The following is a 16,640-nucleotide window of genomic DNA, read 5'->3' on the forward strand; positions in this document are numbered from 1 at the left end:
TGTATGTTATATAAAAATTTAATTTTATATTTTTGAGAATGATTAGGATTTGAAATTAAAGATTTTTTTTTTTGCCATGTCTCCCCTTTAACTATCTGCTTTAGGTAGTGTCTTTGTTCTATCAACTTCTCTATTTCAGCTCGCAAGTTGTGACAATCTTCAGTCGTGTGTCCCTTCTCTCTATGAAAATGACAATACCTGTCAGACCTTAGACGCTTTGGATATTTTTTCTCCAACGCTCAAGTCAATTATCTATCCAAAATATATACTCACAAAAACTTGAGAGATTTTAGAGCATAAATTGAGAGAAAATGAGATACCTTTGAAGAATGGGGGATCCCAATGTGCTTGAAACCAATCTCTCAGATTTGATGAGATATTATTGTTGAAATTGCATTTATCTAATAAGTTTACTTATTTTGTCTTTAAAGCACATTAATTAATTTTATTTGATTAAAAAGTAAACAGATGACAGGATGAAAAATTTTATTACTAATCTCATTTTCATTAATTTAACCTACATCAACTAGGGATGTAAACGAACCGAACGGTTCGCGAGCTATTTAGAGATCGGCTCGTTCGAGCTCGTTTGAGCTCGTTCGATAAGCTTATTGAGGCAAGCCCGAGCTTGGTTTTGAGCTTGACAATTTTCACGAGCCGAGCTTGAGCTTAAGGATGTTCGACTCGTGAGCTCGCGAACATGTTTGTTAATAGGCTCGGGAGCCCGAGCTCGGGCTCGGCTCATTTAGGAGGCTCGCTAGTACGGGCTCGAGCTCGGCTCGTTTAGGAGGTTCGCGAGCTTTAGCTTGGGCTTGGCTCATTTAGGAGGCTCACGAATATGTTTATTTATTTAATGTGGCTTTATCTAGTTTGAGTTTAAGTGAACAAATAAAAATTATTAATATTAATGCAAATTACATGATTAGAACATAATACTTTATTGGAAGAAAGATGAATGTAACCACAATTTGTATTTTTTTATTTTAACTTTAAAATCATTGTATTAAAATATATATATCTATATATATATATATATATATATATAAGTAGAGTTTTTACTAAATATAGTAGTTTTCCGCCAAAATGTAATTACTAAAACAAGAAACCGTTTTAATTAATGTTATATATATTAATAATTAATAATGAGGATAATGATAATGATTTTTTAGTCAAAATTTGAAATTTAATATGATATTATCATTATTTTAAATTTTAATTAGTTGTTTTGTGTGTTAAAAATACATAAATACTATATATTGATAATATACCAATTTTCGGTTCAAAATTTTATAAAATTTATATTTTAAAAAAAATTTCAATTAATTTTTGTTTCTCCAAATATATGTGAAAATTAAATGATATATATATATATATATATATAATGTTGTCTCAAATTTTAGTTAATTTTTTTATATCTGAAAATCATCATAAATACAATATATGATAATGTATCAATTTTTGGTTAAAATTTAAAATTTAATCGGATGTTATCAATATTTTTAATTTTAGTTATAGTACGTCCATATATGTGTCAATTTTCATAAACACTATATATAATAATATAACAATATTTTGTTCTACTTTTTAAATTTGATAATGTGTTTTCATCATTTTTAATATTTAATTTATTTTATGGTATTTTAGTTAATTTTTTTTGTTCATATATTTGTGAAAATTTTCGCAAATACTATGCATAAAAGTACTAACATTCAATAAAAAATTTGAAATTTAATTAGATGTAATCACTAATTTATTTGAAATTTGATCCGATGTTATCACTAAGTTTGATGAATTTTAATTTTTTAATCTACACATATGTAAATTTTTCATTAATGATATATATGATAATGTACGAATTTGTAATTTATTTATTTTTATCTATGTATATGTGAAATTTACTATAAATGATATATTTATAATAATAATGTGCCGACTTTTTATATATATAAATTTGGTATATGTGCTAAAATTTCAATAAACTCTATAAATGTTATACATGATAGCATACCAATTTTTTATTTTATATGTATATATATACATGTAATTAAAGCACGTAAATGCATTTTAAATTTTGCTTCTTTTAGATTGATTCACATTTCTATGCACACACAATATATACTAGCATAATTTCACACATGCAAATATAATATACTTGTTATATATAATATTTTTATTTTTTTCCTTTATAAAATAATATAAAAATAAATTTAAAATTTATTTATCAATTTATCTTATCTATAATTTTTTATTTAAAAAAATATGTAAATTTGAAATATCAAAAATAAATAAAAATAAATTTTAATATTTATATCAATGAGGTTAATTTTAGAAAATAAAAAGATGGTATCTAACTCAGTCTAAAGGAGAGATTATTTATATAGAGGGAGAAATATATCACACAAAAATACTGATTTCAGATTTACTTGCTTAAGAGAAATTTGTTTTGCAAAAAATTAATAATAAAAAATAGATAATAATTACTATTGTAAATATAATAATATATCAATGTTCGATTAAAAAATTGATGTGTCTTTGACATAATTTAGAAAGTATATTTTTTTAAAATAATAATAATTTTATAAAAAATAAATATATCAATATTAACTATATACACATTTTATACTGAGCAATAAACGCCTAAAAGTTTTTTTTGGTTCAAATTTATTAGATTTACTATATATACATAAAAATTACTATTTCAAATTGAACACCATTGAAATATATAAACAATGCATAAATACAAAATCATAAAATAATAATTCAATCAAATAATATTATATATGTGTGTGTGTATGGACACATTAGATGAGCACAATAGGTGGGCAGCATTACCATATATATGTGTTTTTAATATTCAATAATTTTTATGTGTGTAGCATATCACAATTTACCGTTTTTACTGATGAAAATTTGAAACTCTACCATATATATATAAAAAATATCATTTGATTTGAACACAAGCGAAATATATAAATTATGTTCAAATACAAAACCATGATACAATAATTCAATCATACATAGACGACTCATTTATTTTGATAAGATTATAGTTATCATTGATTGATACTTCAATCTTGCATTGGGTGTTTAAGTTATGATTAGTTCATTATTATAATCTAACTTTCGTATGAAAACAAGATAAATTTTACGTTATAATGCATATTTAATAATGTCGGCAGGGGCGAAGCCAGGATCACGTAAGAGGGGGGCCAAAAAAGAAAAAACTGAAAGCGTAAACATATACAGATAGATTTTTGACTTTTTTTTTAAAAAAGATATTATTAGAAATAAAAAAAGAAAAACAAGAGAGATGGACTAAGCCCAAACCACTCTCAAGATCTAAACAATTAAATAAGTTTCAAGTGAGTTCTGATATAAGAAAGTTGTCAAACATGATCAAAATGCTCAAATTGGATTTTTAATTGCAGCATCTCATGTTGTGCAAAGTTTTTTGGATAAAACTTAGTAGATAAAATGAGATTCATTGCATTCAATTTTCTGCTAGTTTATTTAACATTATCTACTATATCTTTATCAATTAAATTACATTATGATTCATGAATATAGTAAAAAATACATTGCTATCCACAAATATTTTCGACCAATTATTCAACAGATAGAAATAGTCAAACAAAAATAATCAAAGACGCAAAAATTAACAATGCTAATTTCATTTTTTAACAATAAATTTTAGTATTTCTAACATTGATATCAAATGTGTTGTCCCATGATTAAATGAAACAAAGATTTAAAACAAGAAAAAAATAAAGAGAAGAATTAAGAAATATATGCTCTCAAGAAACCAAAACCTAATTTTTTGAAAAAAAAATGACTTAAAAAACACGATATGAAAAAAAAAATATACAAAAAAACCTAAAATCATTTACGAAATGCCCTTAATTTTATTTTTTTTGTTTAAGGCAAAATGACCTTAAATCTTAATTGGGTGTTGTGTGTCACTGTATTGGTCGGCCACTCGGAAGAGTCTAAGAGAAAAAATGAATCAAATATCCCATAAAAAAGAGAGGTTGATCGCCACTTAAAATAAAGTACCTTATTTTATTTGAGAAGTCAATGTATTATATATTAAAGAAAATGGGGCACGACCCATTAAAGATTATTAAAAAATATACCAAACAAAACCAATATATATATATATATATATATATATATATATATATATACACTAAAAAAAAAATTTTTGGGGGGGGGGGCCAAGGCCCCCCTAAGGGGATATGTGCCTCCGCCCCTGAATGTCGGTGTGTACATATATTTTTTTCTTATTAATATTTATCTATTTATAAATGTGAGTGTAATTCACATTTTTTTATTTTATTGAATTCATACAAACATACAATAATAAAATATGACTATATTATAGGATTCGCGTACATACAACAATAAAATATGGTTTCATAAAGAAGTAAAACCAATAATAAAAAAACGTAATCATTTTGCTATTAAAAACATAATTATATTATTGCAAAAAATATATTGAAATATAAAATCAAATTTATAACTAAAGCAAATGTATGCGAGATTTTCAATGATACTTTTTGTTCCGAAAAGATTTGAATTCAAGAACTTTAGTTATCTGAAAAAAGTAGCGTTATCTATTTTGGAGGTTGATACTTCTTCTTGGGAACACTCTGGGATTTTGACGGAGATTCAGGGGATTCTTAAATCTGCAGAGGTGTGGAAATCGCATTTTTTTGGGAAGCTAATGCAGCAATGGATGAATTGGCTAATCTTGGTTGGGTAACTGATTTGGCAATATTGCACCCTCAAGACATCACAGAAAAACTGAAAGGGATTTGTAGATTAGATAAATATGGTATCTACCATATATTAGAGCTAAAACTGTATTTATTTAATTTGGTGTTTTACTTTGAGTCTTGTAATTTCTCAAGAGGTTTTGGTATAGTCCCTCTCTCCTGTAGTTTAATTTTCTTTTAATTAACGGGTAGAGGTCTGCCAAACCCTCCGTCATAACATATGGTGTTTGGAAAAAAAAAATGTGAATGTTATTAATTCAACAAAAAATTTTGCTATGTTTATTTATCTTCTTTTTGCTTTATGAATATATATCATTTTATATCTTTTTTTGTTTATTTATTAATTTTTATTACCCGTAATTTTTTACTTATGCTTTATTAATCTAACACATTTTTTATCATTTTAATTTTTTAGACGTCATTGACAAAATTTTATCAAGAGATTCCCTCTAAAATAGATAAATTAATATCATGTTATGAAACTTATTAATTTTGTCATTGAAGATTTAGAGTTAATTTAATTTTTCTTAAATTTCTCATTTCATTATGGTGAGCTTTTTTTTTTATTTTTTATTATCTATATTTATCTTTGATTAGAAACAATAAGTTACTATGTACTTTATGTAAACGATTTTTTTCTAATTATACAATATATGATCAATTTAACCAATTTTTATTTAATTTAATTGTTCAAAATACTTACTTATTTCCATAGTTAATTATATAAAATAATATTTCGTGCATCGCACGGGTGAAATACTAGTTATAAGGAAAGGCAAAGTTTAGTGACCTGTTTAGACAATCTGTGGTTAAAGTTTAGTCACTAACACTGAGTCTGGATCTACCAAAAACTTATTTAAATAAAACCGCTTTTATTTCAAACAAATTTAAGAGAAAGAAGAATATTGTTATTATTTTCTAGTTATTTATAGAATAAAAAGTAAAAAAATGAAGAGCATTTTAATTTATCATCCATAAAAAATGTAACCATTTAATCACTGAATAGATAATCACTGTAGTATCAGTGCAATCCAAGCTATTATATAGGAAATGATCCATTCTCTACTCAAACATAACATAACATAACATAACAAACACGGGCGGATTTAGAAATTTTATCGAGGGAGGATGAAAATCTAAAGGAGAACACATATGTATATATACATGTATATATAATCATCGATAGAAAAAAATAAAATATAATAAGAAAATATAAATTAATAATATTTTTAATTTCAGATCTAACTAACAATGTCTCTTACAACTTGATTTTTTTTCAAAAATAATTAGTACTAACTATATCCTACATGATACAAAATATAATATTTTTAATATAAGTAAATTACACTATCATTTAAATATTCATCTTCTGGTTAATTGATTGATGAAGACTTTTGTTATGAATTAAATTAATAATGTAGAAAAAAATTTATTCTCACTCTTCAAACATGAATTGTTGGTTAATGAAATAAAGTTTTGAACAATATTTTAATATTTTATTAATAATAACTTATATGTATCGTTTTTAAAAAAACTAAGGGTATGTTCACAAAAAAATTTAAGGGTGGTCAACTGCCCCCTTGCCGCCCATGATAACAAACCCTAATGGGATCAAAACTAACAAAGATAAAAGTAGAAAAAAAACCAATAAGTCTATGGTCGTTACAGGTGGGTTTCGACAAGTACAAGAATGTCCACAAACTCGCTTTCCACAGCTGTAGCAGAAAAGGACCCCGCATCTGCATCGCAAACATAAAAAGTGAAAAATGTAATATTAATGAATTAATGTGTTATTTCTATGCGTTATTATGATTACAAGTTACGATTCATGTCAAGTGTCCTTTTTTTTTTTTTTTTTTTTTACGTACATGAACCCGCCGCCGCTATCTTCTGTGCGCACTGGGTAAATCCCAGATAAATCACACTAGGCAAACCAAAACACACTAGGCAAGCCATGTGTGACAAGCTAGTTCAAGAAGATACTGGTAGGGGGAATCAAACTTCTGATAAAGAGTTCACCTACTCCACCAACTTGAACATTCCTTAGGGCACGTGTTGCCCGCAAGAGTGACACCTCTGCCAAAGCTTCCACGCCGCCAGCGCTCTCAAAGGCTCAGCTTCCTTGTTTTCTTCACACGAAATCATCGTGTGCCAAACCGTTTTACAACGAAAGCAAAACCACCTCTTGCACTGCGGGCACTTGGAGATGCTCAATTTCCAACCACACTCGTTTAAAACAATAGCATTGCAATCTCCATACGGGCAATAGCACCTTTCTCAATCCTTGATCGCCGCCTCGCAGAGTACGTCGCACCACCGTAAGAAAAGGAGATGGCCGACGATCGAGGCGCAAGCGAGGGGGTCGAGCGTGTGATCGCAGTCGGGAGCCGGGCATTTGATGTGTCCCGTGTTGTCGTCCCCGAGCTTGACGCCGATGTATTTGATCACGCAGTCGGTGCAGTAGGGGTGCGCGCATATGTCGCCGTTTCTGAATTTTTTGTTGCGATGCTGCGACGTCGTCTCGGTGCATATTGCGCAGGTGAATTCTTCTTCATCGTCATCCTGCTCCTGCTCCTGCTCCTGCCCTTGTACATGATTATTGGCCAATATGGTAGCGTTTTCCATGCCTTTCTCTTATATTCTTTGGAACCGAAAAGATATTTATTTTTAACACACACACACACATAATATAATACTAGTAACCGAGGCACATGCGTTCCATGTGTATAACGAAATATATGCATATTGGAAAATATATATTTGTAAATGAAATATTTTTGTAAAAGTACTTGGTTGAGTTGTGAATATTTTATATGTAGTGCAAGAATTAGTGTGTGAAAGTGCTAAGTTTTTGATTTAGTCGTGTTTATTTGAGCAAGTGATGTGCAAATATAAAAACGACACAAAGACGTATAGTGGTTCGGATCAATGCGATCCTACATCCACTTGATCCAGGTAGATCAATTCACCATCACCAATAAGAGTTTTACAGAGTCTGCTTCACAATTCCACGCAACACAAAATTTCTTTCCAAAGCCTCTCCTATCCACAATAAACAAATGAAATAAAATTGTGTACAACTTCCAACGTTTGTGACATTTGTTTTTCCAAGGCTTGATAGTTGATTAGTCATCTACGACATCGAAATTTTTTTAAATATAAAATAGAAGTAGATAATGAAATGATTTTAATAAAAAAAGATCATAGTAATAATTTGTTAATGTACCGCGGTAAAGTTCCATCCTTCAATCAAAGCAATCCGGTTTGCCCTGTCGAAAATCAATAATGTTGAATCACCATTTTTCAATCACATTAGAAAATTTAACATTTAATGAGAAAACTTACGTATGCATCTTTTGCTACTATAAATCCTGAAATACATCATCAATGTCGTATATGCTCCTATTGATAGTGATTTTTCATCCTAGACTAATTATCTTTATCTTTGTAGAATACAAATTTGCAAAACCCATGATGAGTTGAATTGTCAACCTAAGAACAAAAAATAAATAAAATGTATGATATAAAATGAAATAAAAATATTGAAATGAAATCTTACGTGACCTAGAATTGAAATTCAAACCTGTGTGTCGATATGTAACAATAGAATTATGTTTGATATAATAAATATCATTTGTTTAATGACCATGAAAAACGGTAGGAGGTTCCAATTGTTGACCTGCACGCAAAAACATTGTGTGAATAAATATATTAGTAGTTTTTGTCATTTGAGAGAAATAAAGCATAAGATCTTACAAATTTTATCCTCATCCATTAGTACGAAGTAGCACGTCTTTGTAAACAATGTTTTTTGTGTAAATGCCAGATCTGTTATGCAGTTTTCCATCTTTGACCAAAATTTTTGTTGAATGCTGCGAAACTCCTCTTGAAAGCGCCACGTAAAGTTGACCATGACTGAACACATGATTACGTAAAAATATACCAACATTTGGTATCGTTTGACCATGTGCTTTGTTAATTGTGAGAGCAAAACTCAATCTTATCGGAAACTGCTTACGTGTCAACTCAAATGGCAATCCAGAATCGTCTTCACTTTTTAGAGGCATTCGATGAATAAAATACCTAATACCTTTGTGAGGACCTGCTATAATCTCAGCATCTATGAAATTTCTATAGAGATTACGACATATCAAACCTTGTTCCATTGCACAGACCAAGTTCAGGTGCCACATTTCTCAAGAGCATAACAGGACAACCTACTTTTAATACAATTCTGTGTGGTGGTAAACCGCTTGGACTAAGAGAGTTTAAGAACTCTTCTTGAAAAAGATTGTTGTTGTCATCTTCCACGAAATCCCAGGATACATATTCCATTTTTTGTCCAGGAAATTTTGAAATAAGTATCTCATTAATTTTATCAACATCGGCATTTTTTGGAGTAATTATGGCTCTACTAACCATATAGTTTGCATCATTAATATATTCAATCATATTTGGAAAAACAACATCAATCAATTGACAAATTGAATGGTCACCTTCCCATGGTATGACCATCGAGTCTGGTAATTTTATGAAATTACCATTTATAGAATGTTGCAAACCATCACCTATGCGTAGTAGTAATTGAGAGAACTCAACATCTTCTTCAGATCTCATATTTTGATGAAGATGAATTACATCCACACAGTTCCAGAATGTTGACCTTGAAATACTTGCAGCAATTTGTTCTTGTACCGATCCTCTTTTCACAACAGGTAATACTTGTCGAAAATCTCCACCGAAAACTACAGTTTTCCCACCAAATGGCAACATGTTTTCCATAATATCTTGAAAAGTTTTGTTCACAGATTCAAAAGCATAACGATTAGCCATCGGAGCTTCATCCCACACTATACCCGACGATCGTCTGATCAAATCCGCGAGATCTTTTTGTTTTTCAATGTTGCATAGTGTTTCTATTGTTGGCTTCAGTGGAATTTTGAAACGTGAATGTGCTGTCCTACCCCCAGGCAATAAAATTGCAGCTATTCCAGAAGTTGCTACTGCAATTATGATTTTTCCTTTCTTTCTTAAATATGCTAAAATTGAGCGGTATAAGAAAGTTTTTCCACTTCCGCCTGGGCCATCAATAAAAAAAAGTTTTGGATGATTGCACATAATACTTTGAACAATTGTTTCAAATGCCACCCTTTGTTGAGAATTTAAACATTGTACGGATCTCAAATCTTCTTCAGAAATTTGAATAGAAAGCTCATCCTCAATTATTCTTAGGAGTGGTGAATCATCCAAAAACTCAACACTTATCATAGGTAAATCAAAATCATTGAGTTTCATTTTGTGCTGATGCAACAATCTTCGCAACTCAAGCAACAATTTGTTTGTGATGAAAAAATTATTAGAAGAATTTGATCTACCATAATCTTCAGACATATAGGGGTGATATTCATCCCAGAGTTCTCGAACTCGTGTTGGTTGACAAAAAACCAATATGGACACAAATAATCTTCTTAATGAGGATGGCATTTTTACAGAACATGATTCTTGCATACAATGACGAACATAATCATCATGTTGAAGAAGTCCTCGAATTTCAGCTGCCTCTTTAAATGTTGTATAAATTACCCCATTGACAGTCATGAGTTCTTCAAAAGATGTAGGCCCTCGGACATGATTTAAAAGGATTCGCAAATAGAACCTTTCACCTTCAGATGGGGACACGACATATATCCTCCCAACAACTTTGTTTCTACCCATTCGTCGAACCCATTTTCTCTGAGATTGTATCCATCTGTAAAATTCTGTAAATTCTCTATACAAATACTTTCCAGTCAATTCAAGATCTTTGTTCATTGTGAAAAATTCTGTCAGCATGGTTTTAGAGTTATCATCATCTCCAATTACATCACTTACATGTTGATCTGATCTGAACCTAATCGATTGTTGATTTGGTAAGTGTACTTGTAATCTAAAAACCGAAGGGTACATTCGACTGAATTCAAATGAGAAGATTCTCCATAATGCCTCGGGTGCACAAATCCACCTTCCATCCACATACTGTTGTATTTCATCACAATTTTGTCCATTGCGCAATTCTAATGCCACTCTATCAGGTCCTTTGTGTATATATTTATAAATATATTTGACACATTTTACCCCACCACATACTTCAACATTTATATGACAATCAAATTTTAGTAGAAGAAATGGATTATATGGTACAACCCAACCATTGTCAACCATCATCTGACCATTGTCACTAATAAGATCATATGTGCCTTCACATCTTCGATATATAGGATATGAATCATTTCCTCGAGTAGTAAATGATGCAAATGATTTGGGGAATTTCTTCTTGCAAATACCATCTCGCATACATGGACTTTGAGGGTTAAGTAATCCACATGGTCCATGTATCATATGACGAATAACTGCATCATACAGATTCGGTTCATTTATTTTTGTTGGAATTTCAGCAGAAATAACTGAATCAAAATCATCTGGATTATGCAGCTTGTCAACATGTTCAAATATAAGCAACATATGAACATGAGGCAGTCCCCTCTTTTGATATTCGATGACGTATGAGTAAGAAAGAACTTTTCCCAAAACCCCTCTCTCCACAATATCTTTCTTGAATTCCTCAAATTTTGCTCTGAATACTCTGGTTATCAAATCCGAACGATCTTGAGGTGACTGGCCAGGTAGTAATTGCTCTTTTATTTCAATCCAATTTGGATTACACGTCATTGTAATAAATAAATCTGGCTTTCCATATGTTTGGACCAACGCCATTGCATCTTGATATCGTTGGTACATATCACGTGGGCTCCCAGTGAAAGATGATGGAAGCACTATTCTACGACCAACGTTTCCTACATTATATTATTCTCATTTAAGTAAGATATGTAAATTAAAAAAAAATCTGCACGGCTAATTGCCACAATCAAGATGTCAAACCTGCATTATTTTCACCGCCATCTAAACAATCTTGTAGACCTTGGTAAAGTTCTGATCGAATATTATTCTGGTTTGTACGAATCCATCTCAGCCTTTGTGTTTCGATCTTTACATAATTATCAACCACATATTGTTGTAGCAGACGACCTCCCCGAAGTAATATTGCTGAACAATTTGTTCGTATCTAATACAAAAGGTAGATCACAATTATAGATTATTAATATATTGAATCAAGATATCAAGATATGAAATAATTAATTTTTTTGTTAGGACTAACCTGTAAACGGTAGGAATAAAAGTCTAAACATGTTAGTTTTGTTTCGTGAATATTGCGACTATTTATGTCCCAACCATATGTTCCATGTGGTAGAAGTAGAGGATACTGTAAAGGATCATAATAGCCAACAATATCTTGAATGTTCATAAGGCGTCCATTAATACCTTCGACTATGATATCTCTACCACATAAGTTTTCTGGATATTCATTGTCTACAATAACTGCTGCAACTTGAGATGCGGTTGGTTGGCAATATTGACGTTGATTTGATTTCTGCTGCTTAATTACCAGTTTGCAGTTAGGTATATCCCGACGCTGACCAATTTGTCGGAAGACTTGCACAAAGGGGTTATATTGATCAAGTATCATTTGTATCTTTATCAACAATTCTCTTCGCAATTGTTGATTTTCTAGAAGTCTGTTATCTATCTCATTATCAGTATCTACAATATACATTTGCATGTATCTAGGCCGATCATTTTCAGGTGGCAGTAGACTTCCAATCGAGTGATATATTGTACCTTGGGCACGAAATGTATAAATCCCATTTGAACCTGTTGTGAGTGATTCATCTAAGTTAACTCCAATAGAAGTGAAAGAGAAAACATGATTGTATGCCCTTATGTACTGCCTAAAGTGTCTGCCTTCTTCATTTTCCATAACAAATAGTTCTTGTAGCTCAATTGGTGATGTTATTGGATCCAATTGTGTGCGTCCATTTCTGCAACACAACTGAGATGATTCCCCGTGAAACAACAAAGCTTTACAGTGTGGGCAAGTTTTTGGATCAGACAACACGTGTCGATTGTGTCCTTGTAAATTACTGAAATTTCTAGCTAGATTATGAAATCGTCTTGGACGTGAGCGTCGAATGTTGCTATTATTAGTCCCACTACCAATAAGATCAATTCCTGTAGTTGTGTAAATTATATTATTTTAGAAAGTAAAAATAAATAAATAAGTAAAATATAATAGATTTTGTCTGATTTAGGCCGTATGCAATGATGCTCTAATGAGAATGTTATTTAGTGTACCAAACTATCGTCCCACTATTTGTTGCACCAAATTTGGCGCAAGAAAAACCACTGTGGCAAATTTGGTGGTAACATTTGTTTTTTTGGTATTTTTTTAATTCTATTCTTTATTTTTAAGTATTATAAATAAATATATTGTACTATGATATTTACTTTATTATCTTGGTAAATAAATATTCAATCATAAAAAAGTTATTATAATTTTCCAATTAAATTTATAAAATATATGTTAACTATTTATTTGTTTAATATTTAATTTTTTATATAAATTAAAAATAAATAATTAATGGTTTGATTTAAACATTTAAATAAAGAAAAAAAGATACAAATTTTTTAAGTTTTATTTGTAATCCTCGTGTATTAATTTTCATTATACATAATTTAATAAATATATAATGTATTTTTAAATTTAAATATTATATTTAAATTTTTTAACCATTTAATATTGATTATATAATATAAATATTATTCCTAAAATATAATATGTGGTTGGAGATAACTTTAAAAATATGTGGTTGGAGATAATGTTTGTGGTGTAATATTTGAAGTAGATAGGTTCGAGATATATGGATATTGAATTTGATACAGAAATTAAATTATTTTAGTGCAAAACTTGCACTAAAATAAAATTTATGGTTGGAGATAACCTTATGTATCAAAATTTTGACATTTTTGTTCGTGCATTTCGTAAATGAAAAAAAAAAAAAAACATAATAGATGTTTAAGTTTGTGAAGTATGATGTATGCTGACTTAATTGGTGAACTAGCCATCGAAGTACACACGTTGCGTGTATGACATAATACATAAATATAATTATAAAATATGAAAAATCAAATTAGAGTAAACTTGATAATAAAAAAAATCAATATTTTTTCATGAAGATGAACTCCATCGAAAAAAAATTGGTTAATAGGTCTTGCATAACGACATAAATAAGGGTGCATTGCTTTATATTAGTCGAAAAATTATAAATATCTTTACTACTTCGTTAATCTACAACCCTTAGAAAAACTAAATTAGATCATTTAAGTTGGTTTCCAAAATCTTAGTTTATTTTGTAAAAAAAATATAATTTAAATTGATAGGTTTGTATCCACGTGGTCAGATCTTTCGAAAAAGAAAAAAAAAACAGTGCAGTTTTTACAATTTATCACACGTAAAAATTAATCTGAACAAAAAATTGGATGTTTGTAATAAAAAATTGCACGGTTTAAAAATACTTTCCGATGCATATTTAAAATACAGAAAAATCACATGTATATAGGGGACTTCACTGTTAATATATTATATGCTTGTTTGACTTGACAAAAAAATACATAAAAATTTATACAGAAACTAATGGCAGAAAATATATTACAACTCAAAATGTTTATAAAGTTCCATATTTTCATATGTTGCCTGACACCATAATTACATGAGTCATGAGTGCATTACAAAAACAGATCATACGAATACTTATCACTTCATTATCCATCATTTTTTCAAGTTAAACACATTTGTTTTTGTACTTTTTCTTGGAATATCAATTGATAAATTGACAAAGCCCAAGATTAGAAATAAGAATCAGAAGCAAATGCGAATAAAAAATACAGAATTTATCGAGTCGAATCATCGAACTCCCAAAATACTTCAACTGTATTTAACAATTATATTATAATAATACTTAAATACTTCTAACAAAATATACTTCCATCAATGAATCGAGCCTAAAATAAAATTATTAACAACAACAATAGATGTAGTCGTACCACTATGCAAAAATAATCAAATATTGTCAAAAAAAAGGATTGAAAGGTAATTCACTGAAAACATTTTCCGAAGTATCACATGCGAATGATAATGTGAATAAACCTCGATGTGCAAAGCTTTATGAGGAAAGACAGTCGATTTCCTGCCTCGGAATTCATCAAACAATTCGATTCGGAAATTGAAGTCATTCCTGAAAATTAAAAACTTCGAAGATATTACATATATGTTATGGTTAGCTTTTATAACCAATTACTTCAATTATGGTGTGGTAGAAATTATACAAACAAAATGGCAGAAGCATTTTACGGTAGAAAATGATTACCACTCACCCGTACTTGATCTTCTGATGGAGAAGAATCTTGCAATCCATTTTGTTTTGGACTTTTGCAATTCAGATTTGAACGGATTTTATTGTTTAAGGAAAGAGAAATGGTGGTCGTGGGGAAGTTAATTGAGTAGGTTTTTGAACGTGGAAGAGATAGTGTCGGATGCAAGGGTAATGTGCTATTAAAAAATCAATTATAAAATAAAAATAATTGATTAACTTTATTTTTTATTGAGATAATTGAGGGTATATTTGGAAACTCATTAATAGTGCCAAAAACAGTTTTTCTATGGGGCTTATCAATTATTATATAGTAAAGATACATATATATTTCATTATAAAATATTTTTGTTTAGCGGGGCACCGAGATGTAAAATATTTTATTCCTTTCAAAATTCTTTTAAATTTATAAAAGTCTTTACTTATCTTTATGTATCTATATATATATATATATCATTAAATTTTTAAATATCGTTCACAATAAAAATATGAGGTGTGTTATTTACACTTCAATTTTTATTAAAAACACCCTATTTATTATTTTGTAATACAAGTTGAGTATATTAACCTTTAATTAATTTTAGTATGTTTCTCAAGATATACTTTCATGAATCCCTAAAATAAGTTTTCTAATCTAAACCTTAATTAACAACTCAAAATATTATAGTTATATTTGTCAATATTTTTAAATATAGAATACAAACAAATTTTAAAGACATCAAAATAATCGTTCATTATTATGTTGTATTTCAAATTTTTGAAAAAAGAAAAAAAAATATTTCATTCTTTTTATGATATGATTTTGAATATAGATAATTATCAATATAGATTTCGATTAAAATAGATATCTTAATTTTATCTATCTATATATATGTATATTGTAATGGATTTTTTGCTTTTAATTTAAAAAAACTTCACTTTTCAAAATTAAGGTGTGCCGAAAATTATAATAAAAATACTGTAAAACGCGTCAGGAACAGAGACGCTGAAAATATTAAATTATTATTCCCAGCGTCGGTTCTTACGTGGGTGTGGGTGGCCCATTTCCCATCCCCTCCATTTCCTCCATTCGGTGGCCCTCCCCATCTCACTTTCTTTCTCTCTTTTTTTTTTTTAAGTTTATTATATAATTAATAAATATTTTTATAAAATCATTATTTATTTAATTAATATGGAATTTTGTTTCTCAAAAATTCAAATTTTAAGTTTATAATTTGAATTTGATGCCCAACAAAAAAAATAATAATGAAACGAAAATTAAAACAATTAAACTAATTTGAATTTGATGCCCATTCGGGGTCCGTGCACATCGCGAAAATTTCATAATTTGGGCAGAAACATGCTCGCTCGAGCGAGAGCGTATGCTCGCTCGAGCGAGAAATACGAAAAAGAAATTTCGGGAACAGAAAACTGCTCGCTTGAGCGAGCCGCGCGATCAAAGTTTTATTTTTAGAAAATTCCTTGGCCGAGCAGGATACAATATTTTTAATATTTGGACATATAAATATCCTTTCAACCATCAGATTAAGGGTTCCGGATCGCAGCAGAGAGAACACAACGC

General features: G+C 29.4%; 1 protein-coding gene across 1 annotated transcript; it reads right to left on the bottom strand.

Annotated features, from left to right (window-relative positions):
• Positions 1–8,542: 8,542 nt before the first annotated feature.
• LOC140888456 (uncharacterized) lies at positions 8,543–16,165 on the bottom strand. The gene is made up of 5 exons (XM_073296141.1): positions 16,105–16,165; positions 11,971–12,881; positions 11,694–11,877; positions 8,932–11,608; positions 8,543–8,690 (listed from the first exon to the last, which is right to left on the bottom strand). The coding sequence occupies exons 1-5, from the start codon at positions 16,163–16,165 to the stop codon at positions 8,543–8,545; spliced, it is 3,981 nt and encodes a 1,326-aa protein (XP_073152242.1).
• Between the last annotated feature and the right edge of the window lie 475 nt (positions 16,166–16,640).

Source organism: Henckelia pumila, chromosome 3 (assembly GCF_033568475.1).
Source record: "Henckelia pumila isolate YLH828 chromosome 3, ASM3356847v2, whole genome shotgun sequence".
Taxonomy (NCBI): domain Eukaryota; kingdom Viridiplantae; phylum Streptophyta; class Magnoliopsida; order Lamiales; family Gesneriaceae; genus Henckelia; species Henckelia pumila.

What these genes read in the sequence shown, in the direction of transcription:
- LOC140888456 (XM_073296141.1), bottom strand. Translation starts at nt 16,165, where the DNA reads ATGGGGAGGGCCACCGAATGGAGGAAATGGAGGGGATGGGAAATGGGC. An exon ending in TTTATTCCTACCGTTTACAG is followed by an intron (nt 11,878 to 11,970) that starts GTTAGTCCTAAC and finishes CTTTTGTATTAG; the next exon opens with ATACGAACAAATTGTTCAGC. An exon ending in TGGCGGTGAAAATAATGCAG is followed by an intron (nt 11,609 to 11,693) that starts GTTTGACATCTT and finishes AATATAATGTAG; the next exon opens with GAAACGTTGGTCGTAGAATA.